Source organism: Zootermopsis nevadensis, unplaced genomic scaffold, assembly GCF_977971745.1.
Source record: "Zootermopsis nevadensis isolate Lab colony 2312 unplaced genomic scaffold, Znev_1.0 Znev_ptg000001l, whole genome shotgun sequence".
Classification (NCBI taxonomy): domain Eukaryota; kingdom Metazoa; phylum Arthropoda; class Insecta; order Blattodea; family Termopsidae; genus Zootermopsis; species Zootermopsis nevadensis.
Genome location: NW_028259133.1, coordinates 11497473 through 11521923, shown reverse-complemented (window position 1 = coordinate 11521923; position 24451 = coordinate 11497473). Strand labels below are relative to the sequence as shown.

The following is a 24451-nucleotide window of genomic DNA, read 5'->3' as shown; positions in this document are numbered from 1 at the left end:
AGTCATCATCGTCATCATTGTCATTATCACACCATGTTACTTGTTACCTGACATCTTTTCCACCATTCTTTTTACTTTGTAGGTTCTGGAAAATACATTTGAAAAGTGCAATGTTTGTGGGGGTCTGTAGTGGCCACACGGTCTGAGGCTTGGGCCTTATGCCTCTTGGTCACTGGGACCGTGGGTTTGAATCCCACTCAAGCCATGGATGTTTGTCCCCTTTTTTCTGTGTTGTGCTGTCCTTTGTACAGGTAGAGACCTTGTGACGGGCCGATCCCTCGTCCAAGGAGTCCTACCGAATGTCTGTAGATCGAGCCAACGAAAAGTTGGGACCTGCAGTGCTCAGGAACTTGAAGAATGGGTCGGTCCCAGTATCCCAGCAATGTTTGTATATTCCTCAAGAATTTCTGACTTATAATTCCATGCTGGAATATTTACCAGGGATGTCTTACTGCTTTTGAAATTATAGTGATATGCTTCCAGTTACACCAGTAATTATCAGTATCACTGTTGCCTTCACATTCCACATGAGCTGAATTTCATTCCCTAAGTTTTTGTATTGTAAAATTTCCCCTCCATTACAATCTTGTCAGTTGGTCTAGAAATGTGAGTTAGTAAACGTGTTCCTTTTCTGAGTGTGATGTCACGTTTGTTGTATGTTCTGGTCTGTCATAATTTATTGTTTCATAGTATAGGAACTTTATTAAATTTGATTTATCTTGGTTGGCTTTGGTTATGTTCATACCATTTCTTTTTTTTACTCATTTCTACCAATTTACAAGCTTTTAAAAGTAGAAAAATACATAGTGATTAGCTTATCAGTCATATATTTATTACAGAGGGTACTCTGCCTGACTGGCTGAAAGATGTGGATGCAAGAGTTCAGTTTGGTCTCAAATTTGGCAAGGGACGAGGCTTCATAAAGGCAGGAGATCCTGTTGTTGTTGTGACAGGCTGGAAGCAAGGCCCAGGATTTACCAACACTATACGCATTGTGTATGTATTTTCTGATATTAAAGGGGCCATTTTTTATTGAGTCACTGGGGAGAAACAAGAGTTGTTTGTTCCATAACTGAATGTTATAGGAAACAAATTTGGTAATAACCACATATTTCATGTTCACCATGTTGACAGGTCAAAAGGAGGTGTCATGTTGGTATCTGACCACTATTGGAATGACTAGACGTAGCCAACTTGTAATTGCCTGTAAACTATATTCTGTACATTTCTTCTGTTACAGGCAATTTTAGACATACCATACATTCAATCTGTCTGTGTGAAATGCTATGCAATGGATGTTAAGTAATGTACATTGCATGCAAATGACAATTCTTTCTTTATGTTTCCATCTGTGAAATAGTCTATGAACCACATGTGTTATACATAGCCATCGAGATGAAGGTCTGGGCTATCATTTTATATTTGCTTCAACCAGATTTGTTAATTTTCATGGAGTAAATTAATGTGAGGATTTGTTGATTTTTAGAGTAACTGTTAGTAGATATGGTGTTGTCTTAGTAAAGTGGCCACACCCAGGCATTGGAATTATCCTTCCTACGAACTCAGAAGTGTAAGGAAATACAATGGTGTTTCTTTTCCACAAAAGAGGAGGGGAAGAAATTACAACAAAATTAAGATTATTTTTCAAGCCAATCTAATTTTTTGTGTCTACATTTAAGTAATTACTAGAGACTGGCCTACAGCAGGCGAAGACATGGGATTTAAATCTGTTCCATATAGAATGGATAAATGTTAGACTTCTACATTTTTCAGTAGTCATGAGTTGTTAACTGATACTAAGATAATGAACTTATGTTGGAATTCAGATGCCTTAGTGAGTACTGTTTTCTTCAGTATGCTCCACAGCTTTACTGTTGCCCAGTTCCCTGTTGTTGCCTCATTTCCATGAATAATCAATACATATGTACCCATTTTCTCTGTTTTATGGCAATTCTCACAATAGACCCTTGAGTACACTATTAATATATTAAATGTAATCTTTAATAAAGGACATAATCGAGTCAAACGTATATAAACGCCATTATGCTGAAAAGAGAAGAAAGGAAAACAGTAAACTGAACTGTTGCCTTTTATTAACAGTTCATTAGAACTGACATTTTATTCGTCGGCATAATTAAAGCGATATGTGATATGTATGAAGTGGTTCAATGAGAGGGATAACACTTATTAAATTAAGAAACTTGAACTTATCTGAATCATGTTGTTGAATGTCATACTTTTTGCTTTTTTTGTTGATTACACATGAAAATATACTCTTACATTTAATACATTTGTTATTAGAGGAATCAAGAAATTCTTACCAAAAATCAGTTTAGATACTGCATTGGTTTGGATTTTAATAATAAACCAAATATTAAATCTCAGAAATTTGTAAGTATACTGTTAATGCACTAGGTCATTGAAAGGGAAGGCTCATATTTTGAAGGGTTATATTAAACAAAGCAGGTCATTCTGACATTCAGTTCCTTTTATTTTATTATAGTGCACTCTGAAATATGCTATCAGTCTGTGTTATGACTAAGTTTCAGTTGCGACCATTCAAGAGGAGACATGTTGGAACTTCATGTCTATCCATAAGACCTGATATCCTGACAGAGGTTTCATGGATTTCCTTAGCCTCTAGGCAAATGCTAGGATAGTGTCTTAAATTAGGCCATGACTGCTTCTTTCCATATCCATTCCACTTCATTATTCATCCTATTATTCAACACTACTGTCTGAGCTAATGCAGAGTCGTTCAGTAAGCCATAAATAAAATAAGGGACAAATTGAGTGCATTGAAGCTTAAATATGAATGCCAGTTATTTTTAACAGAATGCTAATGTGCCATCATATATTGACGCAAATATTCTAGATACCTTTAGGTCTCTGGATTGGAAAAGTGCTTGCATTTAATGTTTAACATCTTATCACTGCAGCCATGGATATGTACTGTCACTGGTCTTTATAGTGTTGGATAATGTGTGTCTGGCTTATTTAACAGTGTTGTTTCTCTTTGTTGCAGCAATGCTGAATGAAATTCAAGCACTCTTATGTGAGTTACGGAAAGAATTACAGTTAAGTAAAGAATAAAGTTACTAGTGGTTTAGAATGTCACATGATTGATGTTACAAATCTTGTTTCCATCACGTAATTATACATAACAAATGTTTCAGTAATACAATTATGTTTACTGGAATGGTTATTATGTTAATTCAAAGTATGTGATAAGACATGAAGTCTGTAACAGAATTTATTTAAATTATGTCTATAACTTAATACTTTTTCAGGTTATTGGTACACATTGATTTGAAATAATGGCATCAGTATTAATTTCTGTACCAGGAATTTTATATGACGATATTGTTAATACTCTGAACATAAGGAACATTCTAGTTATTTGAACTGGAATAGGTATTACCTGAAATGTATATTTTGTCATTGTGATTATGGTTTAATAGGAATCAATAATTTTGTATAAAATAAATATTTCAGACTAAATTAAAATTTGTAATTGTTAATGCAAGCTTTGATAGAAATTGTGGCAGGATGAGAGAGGTGTCTTGATTATTTTGTCACTTATAATTCTGTTAAATTAAGAGTTTCTTTTAGACAGACAGTTGGTAGTGTCAGGATGTTACTTGAAGATTTATCCACATTTAAAAATAGAATACTGAAAAGAAAGTGGGATTGTAATGGATGCATTGAGATGAACATGTATTTTGTTACATTCTAGTCGGATGTGGTATGTGTATTGTTCTATTCTAGATGAAAACAGTGGTATAGTTCTCATTACAAATTAATTAATACTTAAAATTAAGAGAAAAAAAATGATATGCATACATTTAAGTCTGTTGTTCATAAGTTATATTTACCTTCTGTCATCTTCCAGAACTTCATGAAACTGCTTTTATTTATTTAATTTTGATATATGAAGCGTTTATATGTAAAAGCACCCTACCTAACTCTTAAGTGCTCAAATGCCCTGAAATAATTTTTATGGTTCTTGGGGCTGCACCGACACTTTCTTCGATGAAGTGTTTCATGCACTGTTTCCATCTTCATATGATTTTGATGAGATATCTTGGAAATGTATGACCACAGTGTCCTTAATTTATGGAATTTCAGTTGAACTTATTGGTCAAAATCTTGAGTATCACATATCAGAATCTTCATACAAGTTTGGGGAATTATATATTTTGTTTCTTGCATTTGTTTTGTGAAAACTGAAAAGCATGTGAACTGTAGAAAAGTGAGATTCCTGTTTAGCTTCTGGGAAATAGAGTGAAATGTTAATAAAATAAATGTCAGGTCAATGAAAATTCCATATTTGCAAATTGTTATTTTTCCCAAGCCAAGTCCCTTCATTGACTCACTCAGTCACTTTTGCTCCTTGTTATACTGTCCAAAAAATGTACTTGCCCATCCTTCCCTGTAATGTGCCCCAGACTATTGTCGATCTCCTCATCTCTCCTGAACCTTAACTGTGATACCATTACATCAGCATTGGCACTTGGTGAATTAGTGAATGTAGTGCAGGTGTGACAGCTGGATGTAGCATTAGGATGGATAGCAGTCACTGATGGGCTGATGGATAACAGACAAGTCCAGCTTAATAATAGATTTCTGGAGTAGAAGTGTTGCTATGGAAATATTACAATTTTATAACATAAATTAGTTATTTTGTGATGCTGTATCAGTTGCTATGGTTATGTAGGAAAAAATTAGATATAGCAGGATGATTGTGAATGATGAATATGGAAAGATGGAGACAAATAATAATAATAATAATGAATGAGGTATAAATAGTGAAAAATAGATTTACCTAAATTTTTATTTGTTTTAATCATTATACTGGAATAGAGATTTAAATTCCTATATTATTTGGCTGCTGGCTGGACTTTAACTCTGGCTTTGACAACATAGTAGTATGCTAGTGCAACACAAGGCTAGCTGGATCATGTGTGAACTGTGTTACATGAACAATGAAGGTTAATTAATTCTTCAGGGTTTCCTTTGTCATTCCATTTAAACTTCATACTAATGAATGAAAGGAAAAGGTGCATTAGCAAGCCTGTGACGAAACTTTTGCCAAGCCCTGGAGATCCACCACACAGTTGTCTGCTGTTGACTTTCAGTGTCATACATCATTCTCATTACTTTCTGCCTTGCTATCCACTTGTAATGAGGTTTTTGTTTTCTTCCATACTTCTGTCTGTATAGCTTTATACTGAAACAAAATTAAAAATATTGTGATGTAGGTCAGTCAGTTTCAAATTGTATTCCACTGGACATATGTAATCAAATTCGTACATACCAGTAATGTACGATGCACTCAAATGGCAGCATAACACAGGAACAAACAAGTCCAAAAGCAATAAGATACAGAACAGGGCAGATGTCATCAAGTGCTATACTGATGAAGCTTGTTCCTGCAGGAGGCTCAGGTGAATCACACAGTGGTTTTACTTCAAACCATCGTTGACGTTCACGTGCCATTAGACCAAACTGGATGAGGCGCATCAGACTAACACATAACATACATTACTGCATTTGTTATTGTAATCTTAGGAAACTTTATAGTGTTGAAAACTACCAACTGCTTTTCCACATTCATACTTATTATTCCTAATGTTTATACAAGTAAATTAAAAGCATACAGTTTGATTTAATTTTTCTGTGCAAGGATAAATCATTGTTAAAACACGTATGGTTAATGCCACTTGTTTTCTGTTGTGAAAGAACTTGAATGTGTGATCATTGCACATTAAAAGTTACTTTTCTCTGTCATACATTGTAATTGTATAATTCTTTCCATTTACTTAAACTATAATCAAAGCCATAATGTGTCAGTACACAAATGTTGCTTAGAGATGGCTGAATTATAGTTGTATAGATGAAATTTTTGTGATAATTTAGCCTTAACGCATATTTAAACAACAGTAGATTGTTGAGATTCAGGTCATATATATGTATAAAGAGAATTTTTGTGATTCGGGGGGGGGGGGGGGCAGGAACCCTTGAACTGTGTATCTAATTCACTGTGGAAACAAGAAGGTTGTCTATTAACTGTTTTTAATTTTTTAGATTCGTGTAATTCTGGGAAGAATTTGTAACAACTATATTCTCCAAATGGTCACTGTGTGTAATAAATGACACTACAAAGCACTATAAATTAATAAGTCATGATCCAAAATATCTGAAGCAACTGTATCCTTGGAGCTTCATAAGAATGCAATTTACATATAACTTTGGCCGTTCTTGATGAACATTGAAGACGTGCAGCATTAGTTAGTGTGCATAACCTTGCACAGGTTGTAAAACAAAAGTAAAGCTGCCCTGCTACATGCCATGTAGGTGCTTGAGGGGAGAGATTGTGTAGCTCCTACTCATTCTTAACCTCAGCACTAGATAGGGGTTAGTGGTCAGCATCATGTCTAGCCTTGGCCACGCTTTACCCCCGGGAAAGGACCCCGGTACCCATTGGATTGGAGGCTGGGTGGGCCCCAGAGGTGGTCTGGATGCAGAGGCTAGAGGAAAAATCCTCTGCTTCTGTCAGGGTTGTAACATGTCTGAATTGCCTGTAGCTTGAATGTTTGCCAGTTGCCATGTTTATGTTATATGTGACTGCCTCCATTGGTATGATGTTCAGTAATGTCAGTGTTCTTACCCAAAATCGATAGCTCTTGTAAATGGTGACGAAACTGGAAGAGCAAAGGCACGCTGATATTCTGGACCTTGCAACAATGGGATCTTTCCTACACTACACAACACTTCCTCTGTCTGATGGCTGTGATGGAGATAAGTGTGTGCATCCACTTTGTCAGCACAAAAAGCAACCTCACCCTGTGAATATATTTCAAGGGTCTGTTAGCATTAATGATTGTTGCAGTGACAGTGTGTGAATCTAGTTAGTAACATATGGCAGCGAAACAGAATGATACAATATCACTTGAAATGCATATGATGAGGTGGCTGGCAGATTGTCCTTTTTCATATAGAATAATTGAGATTTTAAACAGTGTTAGAAGAACTGTAAAAGATGATTTACTTTTACCAGAACACAGAAAAAGTTACAATGGTGCACAAAAATGTACATAAAAGACAAGCTCAGTTTGCTCATAAATGAAATGATTGAAAGAAACATTAATTTGGGTGAATATTTTTTCACAGCCAGTAACTACTTTTAATATATGTTGTTAATACTATCATCCCCATATTATTTCTCATGAGTCAGAATGTGAAATGACATCACTTATGTGGACATGTATATTGATGTTCAAAAATTTATTGAAAATTATAAAGTTTATCTTCTGTCATGTCATCTGTATTCAACAGTTTAACCCATTTTCTTGGCAAAAATGAAATAGAGAACTATGACAGCAAAGTCATTTTTTGTCCAACCACATTTTACATTATCTATAACCACATAATTTGTAATGTATTCCTTGTAGTGGGTTATGTTACTGTGTTACAATTCCCGTTCAAATCTTCACATCTCGGGCGCTGAAAATGTCATTCTTCTGGTGTTCCATACTGCAGTTATAAGGCCCTCGTATGGTTCCCTAGCTTTTGATCTGTGAATACTGAAGTTTTAATAGTTATACTGCAAGAGAAACTGTTCTTAATCTTCAAAATACTTACCTTCACTGTGGATTCCAGTCCATCAGCCAGTTCCAAGAATGATGGTGAAACTTCAATCTTGTGAAGCATGCGAGAAACAGCATTATCTTCATTCTGTAAAGCAGTTGGAATGTGGGAGAAATACGACATTCAGAAAAAGGCATAGCATTTTGTATGTAAACTGTTTTATACCAAGACTAGCATTTTGAGCTGAAATGTGCATGGATTAAGAGAACTTTCTGTAAACTATTGGCTAGTAAGATGATGTTCCTGTGAAGTGAGATGAGTAACCAGCAGAAAGATGAGAAGGAATGAAGCTATAAGAAGTGTGACAGCTAATATTTTATAGGATAGATCAAGATTGGAATTATCTGACCATGTTCAGTAGGACAGAATATCAAAGGCAGCTTCAGACACTGTTATAAATTCAAGATGGCATATTGGAAGGTGTGACAGATGATGATAGTATAGACAGAATAAGAGTAATCTGCAAACAGGTATAGAAGGAAAGGTTTGAGAAGGCAGGATGTGGAAATTATTTTGTGAAGTAAGAGTTAGCAAAAGCAGAAGTGGACTTTTGATGATGTAGATAATGTAATGCAAAACTGAATGCAGACTCTTAGTTTTATCCATTGTTTTGTAGTGTTTTTAAAGTATATTTCCCCAGATGTTAATTTCAAAAGTTTCCAACAGCAAATACACAAACTTGTAGTCCAGTGTTTATAGTGATTGCTTGAGCATAGCCAACTACTGACAGGTTCCATAGATAATATGCCTTGAAACTCCCTGTTATGGAACCTGAAGTTCATCGAAAGCACTTCATGAACCTCTTAGTTCATCATTCGTAAATGTCCTCAGAACTTGTTTGATGCAACATGACCTCTGTACAGTTGTAGCATCATTCAAACCTAGAACATGCATATATTTCCATTATTTTGTTAAGTGTTTAAATATGTAGCTTGTTGGCATCTTGATATAATACCTTGAAATGTGAGTGGTAGTAATGTATGTTGAGGAGAGCAAGTCCCATCTTGGAGCCATGGCGCAAGATACCTTGAAGTGTGTTGGTTACAGAGCTTGGAGATGATAGTAATGAAATAACACTAGCTGAATAGGCTGTATATGTCAGCACTGCCAACACGAACAGGACAATGAACAATGTTCTTGCTGCTGATGTTGTCGGATTTCGAGCTGAACCTACCAATCAATAAAAGCGGTAATGTTACATATCCTTGTACATGATAGACTTGTACTTTCTAATTATGTTGATAATATGCATATTATTTGGAAACTTTTACAGTTAAAGTTTAGCTCTATGTTCAGAATTATAGTAGTGGTCAAGTTGAGCTTTTTATGCATTACTATTTGTTGAAATGTTATGGGAAAGAGTAAATACTGAAAGAGAACTGGAAGTTTTAGTCAGTCATAAAGTAACAGACTACCTTTTCTGTTAACTATTATGTGAGAGTTTGAGTTATTTATGAAAGCTGAGATGTTATGTACATCCTTGTTCTCTGAATTGGTATGATGGTTATAACTAAGTCATATACAATTTGGAACCAAAGCATCGCTTTTACATTATGAATGTAGTCTGTCTCTCACCATATTTCTTAGTTCTGCTGTCCCACATACTGGCACTGAATTTCAGGTTCATGTGCCAGAATTCTAGCAACAGGGAATTTATATTACAATTCTGATAAAACCCTGTTGTTTGTGACGAAATTAAAACATTTTTGTTATCTTATGAGTTTTAAAATGTAATTTAGTAGTGTTATGTGATGTGCTAGTATGTGAGGATATAGTGTTATAATCATGGAAAAGACACTATGCTTTGAATGCTATTGTTGTGTGATTTACTTTCATTTTGCAGATACAAAAAAAATGTATGAAGTGAAGTAGAGCCTTTATCATCATCTTAATATTTCACTGAAGTGTTTTGCAGCATACCTAGAACATCACAGCAGCACACTAATTTTGGAACACTACTGTATGCCATTCATATGGCTAGTAAGTATATGTGTGTATGTGTTTGTGAGTTCATATTGCATTGTAGAATGCAAGACAGAATCAGTATAAAGACAACTATTGACAATAATAAATTAAAATTGCTTTCATGAAGACATTAAGAAGAGATTGCAATTTTGAAAGGCTTGCTGCCATTCAGTTAAGAATCTTCATCCCCCCATATTCTAAGAACCTTAAGACTAATCCATCCTTGTAAACACCAAAATCTTTTTGTTCCACGTTTTCCTGACTCAGATTTTAAGATTATTATTTGAATTTTTACATAACAGAAGAAAAAATTAAGACCCATTAACTTTGGAAGTTGACATGTACCTTGCTGACAGACTGCTCCAGTGGTGACCAGCAGAACTTCACTGAGCTCCCACTTTGAGTGCACTGGCTTATCATCTTTGTCATCCATTTCACTGATTGATAGCCCAGATTCATGTTTAGGGAGCTGTGATTCCCGGCGGAGGATGAATGTGAGTGCAACAGTGATAGCCAACAGCAGTGAGCATAGCGATGCCCAGACGCCAATTGAGAAAGGTAAGACATAGATGTTACGTGCAGCCCTTACAGACTGCACTTTGTAATACAGCTGTGGTCTGTGATAGAAATACCAAAACAATTAAATTAGTTGTCTGGCAGGTGTAAATAAAATTGCAAATGTGGAATAATAATATAACTGGACTGTTTGACTATCAGTACTTTATTTCCTTGTTTCAATTCCAACAGTCGTAAGATATAGTATGGGTAAAAATATAAATTAAATTAAATGTCTTGCATATATACAACTGTGTATGTGATTAAAAACACATGCAATCAAATAAATCTCACAGCATATATTTATATCGTTATATCCTTAATTTCCATAATTTTCCTTGTAAAGTATGACATTCCAGGTCTTCTCTGATGTCCTTTGTTTTGGAGTTTATCCATTTTTGCTGAGTTCTTAATACTGTGCTGTACATTTTATTTCTACTGCTTGTGAACTGCTTGTAGTCTTAGTCATGGCTATGTGTTTAAATAGGCAAATTATGTTGATAAAATCTTCCGAAAATCAGATGGGTTGATTTGGAGTAAAAGTCTGTCATCAGGGAGTGAAGTCATCATTGTACTATGTTGGAAACAAACTCTTCTACTCTGAATTCATGTGGGTAATTGGCAGCGAAGATTTCAGTCACATGAAATCTACAAGTCATGTAGGGAAATGAAATGCGTTATGTAACATGGATCATCAATTTACTGACATACAGCACTTGGTATAAATGATGAAAATGAGTCACTGTGCTGAAATGCATGAAGAATTATCTGCATTTTAAGTTTAAGTAAAATTCCAGTCCCATGGTCATCATAAAATGTAAACCTGGGTTCAAGAAACAACCAGTTCATGTGTGTGACCTTGTTGCACTGGCCAAAGCAGTTTTAATTAAATTTAGAAGACTTCTTAGAAAAATCTGATCAAAGGCCTTTCCATTCTATTTTATGAAACCTGCTGTAACAGATGGGGAGGGGAATCTATTTATCATTCTTACAAGGAAAGTCTTTGGGGCTGATGAGCCATGATCATGTATGTTTGGTGTAGTAGTTATTTCAATAAAATAAAACAATTGACTGCAAACTCGACTTTATGCTACAATTAAAAAGTAATTATTTTAGCCTTATACTAAGATGTACTAGTTATGTTCTATGGAGTATGTTTACCTGTCAGTCACACACACAGGCAGTCTGAATTAAGGAAAGTAATCTTGCATTTACCTTGAACATTGTAATGTATATAGATCAAACAAAGCAGGGTACATATTTGCATAATGTCTGACACGGCTCTTGAATGTCAGTCAATGTCTTTCCTATGTAGTACAGTTTTATGTGCAGTGACATACTTTGAATGTAAGTGAACAGATTAAATTAGAACTCAACTTGGCAAGGTTTACCGTAGAAGTATTGATCGTAGGAAATATGCAGAAGTAGGAATATTAAAGCAATATTTCAAGACCTTAATCAAAATATAGAGTGTTTAAAAGTTTTATTTTAATGAAGGCTATGAAATGATGTCAAAATCCTGATAGGGCAGAGTGATTGAAAAGTATGAGTAGATTTTCAATTCAATGAGATTTCTCGGTATAAAATTTCCGCAGCAGTCCATTCTTCGAAGCTGTCTGTGATATTAGGACACAGACAGCAGCTAGAGCAAAATGTGTAATGAATTTGTCTGGATGGATCAAGAAGCTAAAATAGATGGTCTTGGGAGTTCTGTGTACTGCTGTTTCTGTTAATTCTCAACTAGTATTTACAGAAATTTACTTTATAGTTGCTTTGAAATTCTAGCCATAATTGAGATTTTTAATTTCAGTTTTACCTCACAAGTAAACACCAAACACTACATTTAATTCAGTATTCTTTTGAGTAAATCACATAGAGGGTGGAAGGAAAAATATAACAAAGAGGCTCTGTTCCATTTCTAATAACAGACAAAGATATACCTGAATTTCTCAACAGCAATTGAATACTCAGCTAGTCCTACTCTGTCATGGGTGACGAGGATACTAGATGCACCAATATCTGCTTGCCCAGTCATTAGCTGTTGAAGGATCCATAGGTCCATTGAGTTCTTGAATCTGCCCTTTGCCTCAACAACCTGCAAGCTACATTGTTTTACTTCAGTTCAGGGTTAAATGTGTGACAGACAAATGGATCTGAGAACTGGACAGTTTCACTTAATAGAACAGGCAAACTTATTTTGTTGGGCTCTCTCCGTAATTCATTTAGCTTTGGTTCAACACTTAGCATAAAAATGATCTGCCTTGAACCTAAACATTTGCTTTTATCTTACATCTGAAAGGACATAAAAGTCATAAAAATACAAAACATACAGACAAATACCAGTAAACAATTTACTGATATATGAGAGAACTGTTTGATATTGTATAGATATTATCAAAATTTTTGCCAGAAATTATTATACTAGTGTCATCAGTGAATATAATGGGTTATAATGTGCCAGTTACTGTTGGAGGAAGGTAATTTGCATAATGGAGAACACAGACCCTAGAATTGACCCTTGGAGAACAATGTGTTTTATTGTTCCCCAGCTGAGAACAAAATTTTGAACATGAATATGTTTTATTAATTGAATATAGTAATGATATTTGAACTCTCTGGTACCTTACAAAAATAACAATTCTAGCCTTTTCCAGTGAATCATGGTTGAGTAAAACTGTTCTAGAAAACAAACACTTTAAGGCTGAGATATGGGAACTTCAAATTACAAATTGATCACTTCTTTACTCCTTATTCAGTCTAATCATGTGGTGACTTACTGCTGTAAGTACATGTTATTTGTTGTAAAATCAATAATTTTACAAACAACTACTTTTAACACTGGTGATTTATCTTTTCCTCATCCTAAGATGTTCTCACTTCAAGTGCATTGTCTGACAACACAAGCCTTTCCACTTGTCTCTGTGTTCCCACAACTCTTTCTCTGTTGTTCCTATAGATCTTGGTCTCCCTCTTCAATATTTTCCTTTCACTTTCATGTACAAAACCTTCATTTGAATTCTCTCTTTATTCATTCTATGTGTCCATACCATTTCTTTCTGTTATCTATTAGTTTGTTTTCCAAGGTATTTAATTTATATTCTATCTTATTTTTAAATTTCTTATTCCATATTGTCTGGTTTTTCCTACTTTCTTAAAAATCTAATCTTTGCTGCTGTTAATCTACTAATATTTGCCTTTCTTCATGTCCATGTCCAAGATTGTAAGAAGTGACCAATCATGTAACACCTTCTTACATGCTATTAATACTGCAAAATGTCATTCATGAAATGTGCCATTTAATGATAATTCCATTGTTATATCATAATGTATCCCTCTTCTTTCTTTTGCCATTTATAGTACATACAGTTTTGCATATTTGTTATGGCTAATGGAGATCTGTATCTATATATTAGAGTCATAAGAAGTGAAAGAAGAGGAGAATTTGAGATACTTCAGACAGGATCAGGATGCTTCCCTATATTGGTAATCCATAAGTCTGAAACGTTGGTTAACATCGACCAGACTACACAGCGCAATAACCCAGAAGACAGAAATCTTCATACTCACCGCTGTGAGAACCTCAAGTCTTACATAAGTCTGTAGTTTTATTCTTCACTTTCAACATGGAAGCATTCTCTTCCATTAAAGTCTGGTAGAATATTTGGGCATAAGAAGGATAATGTAACAAGAGCATGGAAGAAATTACCAAATTACATGCTTCGTAATTTATACTCTTCACCAGATTCTGTTAGGGTGACAACAGTGACTATAGGCTCCATCCACACCATCTTGGATTTTTATACTTTCTGAAGTGACCTTGAATTAAAAGGTTTTGTGTTACCTGAAGTTAAGTATGTCCATTAATAATTGCAAAAGGGACCAGTCATACATCTGTCGCCTCTGCTGAGCAGTGAATTGACTCTGAAAGAAGACAGTATCATTTATCTTTTAATTCAGTATTTGCAAAGTTGTTGTTAATGGAATTTTGAGTGATTCATTATCATTGGCTGGGTATGAAGTCATAGCATGTTTTAAGAGTCCAGGGAATGTAATGTTGTAAAGTTAATGTGAGGTCTAAGTTGCTGATTCATTTCCTGTCATTACAACTTTCAGTTATTAGTTTATGTCATTATGAATTCATTAAACAGTCACCATATCAGTTAAAACTTATACTAAATTAAATTTTTGAGTGTGTTATCCAGTAGTTTCTGAGGCCTGTGAATGAAGGTAATTCAAGTTAAGTTTAAATCTTTGGATTCATGGCCCATCAGAGACCACAAAATGGACCAATGTTAAATCTCTCTCTCAAATGCCCGGGATAAGTTCATGTAGAAGGGGAAACTGTAGTAATGGACATGGGTAAGATGTATGCCATCTCAGTAGTATATTTACTTATTTTGTATTAAATTTTAGTTTTCATTCATAAGTTTAATGTTTTCTTCTTCAGAATGAAATCCTGAATTTTACTTTACGTAAACTAAGTATGTTTTCTGAAATGAATTTTACCGTAGCTGTAATGTTGAGTACTGCTCCTTCAAGGTCATATATTTCACTATGGTTGAAAATACCAGACATCATTTTCAGCCCGTTGCTAGGATTCCAGTGCCCTACAACTTCTGATTGATCATTCATAAGACCAAGATGATCTAGTGATTTCACTCTCATCAGTGGAATTACAGGGAAGCAGTTGAGAGATGCTATGGTAATTGTGGATGTTATAAGATTGGTATAATTGTTTTTGTGGATGTCTGTTAGACTGAAGTAGCTATATTTCCAGTTGCCATAGTAGAGAAGCAACCAGTGGATCCCACGATTGTGAAAAATATGTGTAAACCATGCCTAGAAGAGGGAGTACAATAACATGTAGTTATTTTAAGTCAGAAGTGCCATATTAAATTACATAATGTTTTTCAAACTTCATTTACAATTATTGTGCACTATATTGTCCTTTATTGGTGATTTGTGGTTGTTTATGGTGCATATAACTCTGTTTTGTCTAAGTTAATGCGAGGAATATTTTAAAAGAGGCTGAACCACAAGTTTCATGTGTAGTTTAGATAATTCTGACATATGGGAGTAATAAACATGAACAAAACTTATTATTTCACTTTAGTTTTTTGATTAACATATGAAATAGATGAACATTAATTTTGCATGGCATAATTTATTCCTGTCCCAAGAATGTTTCTTAAGTGGCATTGCTTCATGATCTTAATTATTATAATATGTTTAAGCACACTTGAAGAAGATTTGACATGTATGCTCCATACTAGTACAATGATATGTGTTCAGCTTTTATTTTTTATGTGATTTCATTATGTAAACAAGCCTAGTGAAATAACTGTCAATCTGAACAGGACACATTTTATGTACTTGAACATAAATATTTTCCTGTTGAAACTGGATTGTTAGAAAGTTACAATCTGTTTAACCGGAATTTTTATATTACACGCGCAAATGAGCAAATATGATGAAGCTGATGATGAGCATACTCAAGATTTTCTTTCTCAGTAGAAATCAAGACACAACATTGAAGTGAAGAGAAAGACGCTATCTGTTTTCCTAAAGTAGTTTCCTATAGCTGATATTATGCACATGTAATTATGGGTATTGTTACTTTAAATAATAGTCTGAGAATGGATTGAATGATTTTAATAAACCACTAAATTTTAGCTTAACTGGTATAAATGTAAACATCTTTACAGCAGCATAATTTTTTATATAAATGTGAATAATTATGTTTAGGAAACTTTAAATAAGAAATTGTATCTTATGAAGAGTGGCATATTCTCAGTTTACCTGTGTTAAAACCTGTACAGCTGAATCACAGGATGTATCCAGAACAGCTCCAATCGGGCCTGAATTAGCAGATGCTGCTAATGCATTGGTTATCACAGTCATGTTATCATTCCAAGATAGAAATGAGACACTCATTCCTTTTTCTGAAAGCTTTTTGATGACACCTGAATTTCCTGAAAATATTAAGCAGTCAGGTCCAAAATTGACAGATGTGTAGGATGTACACTCGTATGAATTACTGGTACATATTTTATAATTAGAAGAAAATTATACATTAACATATTAAAAAATAGCTCTTAAGAAAACAAGCATTCTTTGCTATGCAGGAAAGCAGAGTGTCTGAAACATTTACATACAATCTTTGCATGTGATATTTAGACACCTGAAGGTTCTAGGAACATTTCTGATTTTCAGATAATTATTCTGAAGACTGTAATTAGAAGAAGCATATTTTATATTATAAATAACGTGTTGGTTGTGCATTTTTGACAAAGTTCTGGACATGCATATATGAAAAAACAGTGTGTGAGGAAATGATATTGATAAACAGATGAAAATAACATCAGTAAATATGGGAGCATTGGAATCATTCTGAAATCACTTGTAATCATGGTGACATCTCTGGTATAAATTCTGTAAAGGAACTGCAGAAAATGACCAGTCTGGGAACAGAACATTTACTGGAAAGACAGTGACATAATATCCCGAGTTATCGGGATATTATGTCATTGTCTTTCCAGTAAATGTTCTGTAAGACAATAACATAATATATAGGTATTAATTTTATTTCAGTTGCATGTAATATAAAGTTCCATATAAAATTCTATATGCATCCAAGGGACATGATATACCCTTAGTCATAAATATATCTATCCTATCAAATGGTGAAATTAACAAAGAGTAATAGCAGAAATAACAATAACAATAATAATACTGTAACAACAAAAACAATTTTTATAAATTTTAATAGTAGACAGAACAGAAATCTGAGCAATTTAGTTCAAGCAGATCACTCAAATGCCTAAGTGAGATTAAGAGTTCCTTCCCCAAATGCAAATTTAAATAGTTCACAGATATTTGTAATTATCTTTTCAAGTTTCATGCAGAACTTGATGCACATGTTCTCAGCTGTTTCCTAGAGCTGTCTGAACAGAACATCTCTTTCACAAATGTATAAAAATTAAACTTGACCGTCAACAAAATATGTGCAGAAGGCATTACATGACAACTGACGAGAGAAAGGTGTGTGATTAGGTTCATAAACCAGTGTGGAAGTCTATGTGATATTTTTGTATAGAAGTTCAGTACCTGTGTTAAACAGGAACTTGTTTGGAACAGAAAAATGTGTCTAGTTTACCATAAACTGAACAGTTTTGTGTACAAGATAAAATATTAAAAATGAAATATTTTATTCTTAAGTATGTGTATGATTTCTTTAAATATTGGTATCTTCACCAATATTACTGAACATTTCTTAGAAGTAATTATTATATGATCCTCTGTTCCAATCTGCTTAATGATTGTAAACAAAAGATATTCTCAGACATTCAAAAAGGAAAGAGATCTATACAACTGTAAGCATACATACCAAGATCCCAGCACACAAACAATGACAACTGTATTGTATGTCTGCGTAGAAAGAAATCTGCTATGAGAGATGCAACATACATGCCATGCTGCTTCATCTTGGCTAAACTCAGTCACACATTAACTGACCTGGCAGAGCCAGTTTCACTGTCTGCACTGTATTTACAAAGGTGATCATATGACAATGCTTTGCACTTAAATAAATTGAAAAATACCTCAGAAGAATATGAAAGGTGTCACTGCTTCTATTGCTGCCAATGAATATTTTAAACCTATTGCTGATTAAAATATTTTCTAATACTATTTTAAAATGACTATATGTGACAGTAACATGAAATGTAGTTCATCTGTAGATGAGGGTTTAACAAGTTATGTGTGTAAATTTGGGAGATTTATGTAATGTATATTATGATGGTGAAGTGGGAGAAATATTTTTCCTTAATATATTGTAATCGATATTTCTCCACCCATTTCTGACCTTGAATGAGAAACATAAAATTTGCTATTAGTTGATCTCCATATACTGATTTATTTTATAATAAGTATCTGTTCATTTTAGGACTTGAACTTAATATTGTGGGCTAATACAGTTTTTGGCATAATGCTTTTATGGATGTTATTAAATGTACCCATTTTCATCCTTGTACTGTTATGGTTGATCTCTCCCATCTTCTGTGTTTAAATGGGAGATCATCGCATATGTGAGAACCCCAAAATTTGAAGACTGGACCCCAATGTTACATCAGAAAGGACAAAGGTTGGGGAAAACAAATGTTTATTACAATCGTTTTGATAGGGTAGGTTAACCCGGTGTTTATATTGAATGGACAGTTATAGGGACATACATTTTTTCTTTTTAATTTCAACTGATTTTATTAGGTAAGTAAGAAGAAACTAATGTTCTGGTATTATATGTGCTAACTGCCATCCTGTGATCCTACCTAAGAACACATCTGTTTATATGTGTGCACAGGAAATTGTTCAACCTCAATAAGAGATTGTATTACAGCAGGGCTTCATGGAATATTAATTACGTAACATATCCAGTGAACCTTAAGGTCAAACTTTTAACACATACCACATCCGGTTCCGGTGGGTGTCGTCATGGCGGCAGATGGTGGAGAGATGGCAAAACCTAGTGTAGTAATTTTAGGAGGTAGGTAGTGAAAATTGGAATTATATATGGTATTCCAGAAAAAAATTGACACTGTGTTATAACATTCTTTGTGTGTGTTCTGTTTGTGTTATCACCGCTTCTTTATCGGTAGTTTCACTTTGATTTGCTGTATGTTTGCGAATGTAAGGTTACTTTAACTTTAAAAACCGCTTTGTGAAGACACTTGCTTTGAAAAAGGAGTCACCCGTGGAGCTTTTCTCGAAGAAACTAAAATTTTTCTGCCGTTTATGTAAGCAGGCTATTGTTTTGAGATACCTTTTCTAACATCGTTTTCATTTGGTAGTAGGTGAAAATATGCATGTGATAACACAAAAGTGTGTCAGTCATACAGTTTATTTTGCAAACTAATATATATGTTTTGTTGGGGATAACGTTTCTTTAATATGCATCCTGTTTTTAAATATATATGTAAATGAAAAATAAAGTGTCACTATTTAATTTGTAGGTGCTGTATTCAATATGAACTTTCTTCTTCCAGGTTGTGGTTTCATTGGCAGAAACCTTGTACAGTACCTGATTGAAAATGACCTTGTATCAGCAGTGCGTGTGGTAGACAAAGTTCCACCACAAACTGCATGGCTCAATGACAAACACCAACAATTATTTAATATTCCTAAAGTCCAATTTAAAAGTGCCAACCTGATAAATCCTGGTATGTCTTAAATTAATATACTGATACTTATAGATAAATACAAACAACTTGTTTGCTGAGGCTGCTTACATTTAAATGCCACATTTGAAGTTACTGGTTTTGCCGCAGGCACATCACCATTGCTTGTAGAATATGTTCTTACATTTGTTTAAACCATGTGGTTTGAATTTTGTTACAGAAGTGAGTACTTGTATGCTCTTACCACCATGGTAGCTAGCATGAGTCTGTGGTTTGGTGGTCTCACATTATAATATGATTGCAATATTTGGAATTTATTTTATTTTGTTTTGTTTTCTACAGATTGAGAGAGAGCTAGACAGCTTTGTAGTTGGTACATTGTTTTTATGCTGTATGAGAATTTAACAAATTAACTTTTGTTTTCTCCTTCACCATCTTTTTCCTGTTTTGGAGGCTAGATTTAGTTTTGTCTGAAACAGATTTCTTACTGGAGTTTCTAATGGATTTTATTAGTCTCTTCAGTTATTGCTGTGTTGTAAAATGGTTTTTATCAACTAAATGCATTATCACCCTTAAGTCTTTATATTTTTCATTATAGCAAAGAAAGTCAGGCAATAAATTGTGTTTGTTTTCAAATTTATAAGGCAGATTGGTTTTAGTGCTCATAATTGAATATGTTTGTTTGTTTACTTCAAACTAAAGAAGGTGGTTGAGTGATTAGGACACCTGCTTCATATCTGAGAAATCACAGTCCCTCTAGGTAAATGCCAGGATGGTACTTTAAATTAGGCCATGATGGCTTCCTTTTGTATCCTTTACGGTTAATCATCCTATCACCTTGTATTATATTGTCTGAGCTACTAACACCATCTTTAAATAAGTTATAAATAAACAAATAATAAATTCAATTTCAGCATCCTGCCAGTATGCATTGTCAGTAGAAGAGGGTGGTTGGGATTACGTGATAAATTGTGCTTGTGAAACAAAAGTGGGACAAACTGACCCTGTCTACAGAGAAGGAATTTTAAAACTCAGCTTGAACTGTGCTGCAGAAGCAGCCAAACTGAATGTCAAGAGGTTTGTTGAGGTATCCACTGGTCACATGTGTTCCTCGAATAAGGTTGGTTTTGTGTTTGTCATGCCTGCACCCTGCAAACCCCCTCTAACCTCATTTCCAGTTTTAAAAAATTCACTTATGTACACATTGCTTTTGTTTACTTGTAAGCAGAAGTTGATAAAAATGTGGAAATAATAGCTGTTTCTTGTGCAATAGCTGTGACATAATTTCTCCTGCAAATTTAATTCCTCCCACTCTACACTACCAAGCATTACGTTGATTGCACAATACAGTGAAACCTCGATGCATCGTTTTCGGCGGGGGTGGGAAATAAAAACGATGAATGCGGGAAAACGATAGATGCGGGAAAGCATTAAAAATTTAAAAAAAACAATGTTTCTCTTTCAAAGTTACTTCTTTTTACCAAAAAAGTCTTTAGTGGACAACTGGTTTGTCGAAACTTTACGTTTTAGACCAAACAGAGCACTTTCCACGTTCAAAGTGTTTTCCTCGTCACGTTCACTAATATTAAGCGCATAAAAGAACGACTTCACTTTTGCCAATGCAGCGTGTGCTTCGGCAAAACTCGGCAAAGCTTCGGGCTCGCATTCGTCGTCTCCCTCTTCCTCACCACTCCAACCCCCTTTGCGGACAATAACAGGAAGAATGGAAATACTATTACTGCCGAACTCAACGAAACGTAGCTGTAGAAGACCCTGAACCGCTGGAAACGAGATGAACCAGAAGAATGAAAAGTGCCGCCAGCCTTTCCTTTGTACTTGTAATAAAAGCATTTGTGAAGAAATTCACACTGCACATGCCATCTGGCATCGCTGGAACGAAATATGAGTGCACCCTAATTAAAATCGTAAAATTTCTGACAATGAGCACCGCCATTCACTCCAATATCACCCCTGCACCGCTGACCCTCATTCCAAAAGAATGTGCTGGTTGGGCGACATAACAGGTTACCGCTACTGCGTATTCCAAAAACATTGTGCGTCTTTCGGTATTAATTTATCTCAAAACCCAGCATTTTAATTTCTCAGAAACGATCATTGCGGGAAAATTGTGGGCCGGGACTAAGATTTTTGAACGATCGATGCGATAAAACGATAGTTCGAGGAACGATAGAAGCGGGAAAATGTAACATTATTTTATATGGGATGTATTCGGGACCGAACAAAACGGACGATGCATCCGGGAAAACGATAGTTCCGGGAACGATGGATAGAGGTTTCACTGTATTAGCATTTCTACAAAATGTTAGCTCATTTCATAGACCATAAGAAGTGGCTTTAAAACTTATTCAAACCAGTAACCTGACAATATTTTAGTAAATGATAGTGCTACCTATCACTGTGTACAGATAAATATATATATAAAGTTATATCGTGAAAACTGATTTGCTTTCCATCCAAATGCTGCGAACCTGAAATATATTGTGTTGTTAAGGTGAACGAATCAAAGTTCAGAATATCTAAAAAGTAGATACGCTTCACAACAAACATGTACATGTTCTCTGGCTGCCTCTATATCACAAATCTGTTTGAACTGACAAAGATGTGCATTAAAGAATACATAAAAAATATATAATTTACAACTTAGATAACCAAATCAGGTTAAGGGAAGAGAAGTAACATGTACAGAAGTGCAAAGATGAATATATTGCATTACAATCTGTTTTGGGAATTGTACGAGGGAATCATGTTTGTTGATGGAAGTGGTAGTGACACAATATAAAACCAGTGATAGGAATTTGGATGGTGGCAGTGGAGATGAGATAAAATGTGTCAGAATACTGTAGCAATTTTATTTTTAGGTTAATTTATATTATAATTCACATGTATTTTAGATTATTTTTAGTACAAGAAATCTGCAGAGGTAACCTTCCTCTTCATCCCTACCAGGCAGTTACTATCACTGTGAAACTCATATGAGGAGTTGTAGCCATAACAGACAATTAACATGTGAGAAACATAATGTTACATGTATGAAATTAACACTGGTATTTAATTATTTTAAATGCAGTAATTTTAAGATCAGGTTCCACATATCACTGCTTGTGTACAAAATTGACAAAAAGCTGCGTTTTATAGGAAAGAACCATTACATTAGGTATTTATGGTTTCAGCAGGGCTCAAAAAAGTAAACCTATACTGCAGGTTACAATGCACTGTGGTGGTACCAAACATGAATGTTACTAGATTTGATTTTAGGTTTTCACAGCAGTGAGTGTGTTGTTTTATATATAATTGTGTGTTCACTAATTTTTATAGGTTCCCCACAAAGAAGATGGGAAAGTGGAACCATGGACGTATATTGCTAAGTTTAAGAGACAGGTGGAAGAAGAACTTCATAATATTCCTGGCCTTCGCTTCACAGTAGTAAGGCCTGCTATTGTATATGGAATTGGTGATCGACATGGCCTGGGTAGGTTTCTGGCTTATGTATAAGACACTTCCCTTTTGCAGATTTATTGACACATTCAGAGGATTGAGATAAACCTGATAATAAATGTAATTGTAATAAATATGCATATTATGGTCATAGAGAGTGATGCAACAGCACTTCAACTTTCATACATTTTTTCTTATATAGATTTGACTAAAATGTGACAACCAGTTTATGAAGTTTGAAGTAATGTATGTTTTAGTGTAACAGTTACCACTTGATTTGTAATTGAGAATTTTATGGGTTTATTTCTAGCTATTTTCATAACTTTTGTGTGGCTTTCCTAAGTTCTTTGTGTGAATCCAAGGGCAATATCTTAACCCTCTATCTGTTTTTACCTAGATGTGTAGTGCATTGTTTTTGTCCTGTGGTTTGTACTAAACAACTTGTGAAGACACAGGTACTGTTATGTTTTTTTAAATGTACATAGTCAAGCTCTTCAACATCACATAAAAATCTTTGTAAAAGAGAAGGGAATTTTATGCATATTCTGCTTGTCATATTGGTTTTATGACATCTGAAAAAATATTATATGTAGTGTAAAACAGTCAAATTTTTAATGTTTTTGGCAGTAATGGTGGGGAAAACATTTCTTTTGTGAACAGCCAGATGGTTGACCATCATATCCAAAAATATAATTTGATACCATAACTGTACTCTTACTAGCTGATATACTTTTTAATGACTTAACCCTCATTCCTAAAACAAAATTACATATGCTTTTTTGCACAGCTCTGATTTGTTTTGTTTTTGTAGAAATGTGAATATCCTCTCCTTAATCTCACTCAGGATCACATTTGTCATGAAATATTACCGATGTATAATTTAGCTTACTAACCAGCAGATGGCAGAGGCAGCTTTTATAATTATATCTATGTGTATGACCTCCACACACATTAATAAGAGAAATAAATTTTCTTTATCATTCTGGGAAAGCTGACAAAGACTACATACAGGGAGTTTTCAATACCAGGACAGTGTAGGTACAGTAAAACCTCTCTAACTTGGACACCAGCGGTTCCACGATAATGTGTCCAACTTACAGGGGTGTCCAGGATAGAGGGAAAGGGGGAAAATCATCCTTTCAAATTGTCGTGTAATAACAATGTGGTAATTGTAAAGTATTATGGAGCCCTTCACAAAAAGGAAATTATTGATAAGAAAAATCAAAAAGGTAAATTAAATTTTTACAAATTTTGTTTTCACTAAATTAAACTTGCATGGATAAGCTCATAGGGAAGGGCGCCAATACTTTACGTTTACCGACAATGCAATCAATCTATTTACTTACATAATCTAACTACTGTAGGCTTGATCGAATTAAGAATAATTTAATTATTAATTATAATAATCTTTTGAAACCCACTCTCGTGGTTGCACATTACACCCCAGCCTCAATGAAATTTTAAATGTTCAGAACGTATTCTTTTTAATTGTACTTATGGCATTAGCTCAACATATGATGTCACTTATTTCTTGTAAAAAACTCTGTCACAAGACACTGCTTTTTTGCTTTTATCTTGGAATTTGCCATCCTCTTTCTAATTTTCGCCGCAATCAGAATAAAGTTTCAACCATTCCTGGTTGATTATGAGCG

General features: G+C 34.4%; 3 protein-coding genes across 8 annotated transcripts in view; 2 read left to right on the top strand and 1 right to left on the bottom strand.

Annotated features, from left to right (window-relative positions):
- LOC110829942 (pyruvate kinase) overlaps positions 1-4327 on the top strand; it is a 25702-nt gene extending 21375 nt beyond the window's left edge. For all 4 annotated transcript variants that reach the window (XM_022064191.2, XM_022064193.2, XM_022064190.2 and 1 more), the window contains 2 exons: positions 840-996; positions 3026-4327. In XM_022064191.2, coding sequence (XP_021919883.1) covers positions 840-996; positions 3026-3038 — 170 coding nt within the window. In that variant the 3' untranslated portion in view covers positions 3039-4327. The remainder of the gene's footprint in view (positions 1-839; positions 997-3025) is intronic.
- Positions 3571-18701, bottom strand: LOC110829923 (uncharacterized). Of its 3 annotated transcripts, XR_015533636.1 has the most exons (12): positions 18635-18701; positions 15970-16142; positions 14677-15009; positions 14012-14091; positions 12111-12272; positions 9961-10232; positions 8606-8820; positions 7645-7737; positions 6671-6846; positions 5318-5527; positions 4826-5230; positions 3571-4587 (listed from the first exon to the last, which is right to left on the bottom strand). XR_015533636.1 is itself a non-coding variant. In XM_087342791.1 (11 exons), the coding sequence occupies exons 1-11, from the start codon at positions 18660-18662 to the stop codon at positions 5041-5043; spliced, it is 1932 nt and encodes a 643-aa protein (XP_087198917.1). In that variant the 5' UTR covers positions 18663-18701; the 3' UTR covers positions 3571-5040. The 3 variants fall into 3 exon arrangements, 2 of the variants coding, with proteins under 2 accessions (XP_087198917.1, XP_087198922.1); XM_087342791.1 differs by having other exon boundaries at positions 3571-5230; XM_087342796.1 differs by lacking the exon at positions 18635-18701 and adding an exon at positions 18498-18587 and having other exon boundaries at positions 3571-5230.
- LOC110829943 (uncharacterized) overlaps positions 18640-24451 on the top strand; it is an 18139-nt gene continuing 12327 nt past the window's right edge. Inside the window, exons 1-4 of the mRNA XM_022064194.2 lie at positions 18640-18712; positions 19212-19385; positions 20258-20463; positions 22680-22833. Of these exons, the coding sequence (XP_021919886.2) occupies positions 18661-18712; positions 19212-19385; positions 20258-20463; positions 22680-22833 (586 nt within the window). The 5' untranslated portion in view covers positions 18640-18660. The remainder of the gene's footprint in view (positions 18713-19211; positions 19386-20257; positions 20464-22679; positions 22834-24451) is intronic.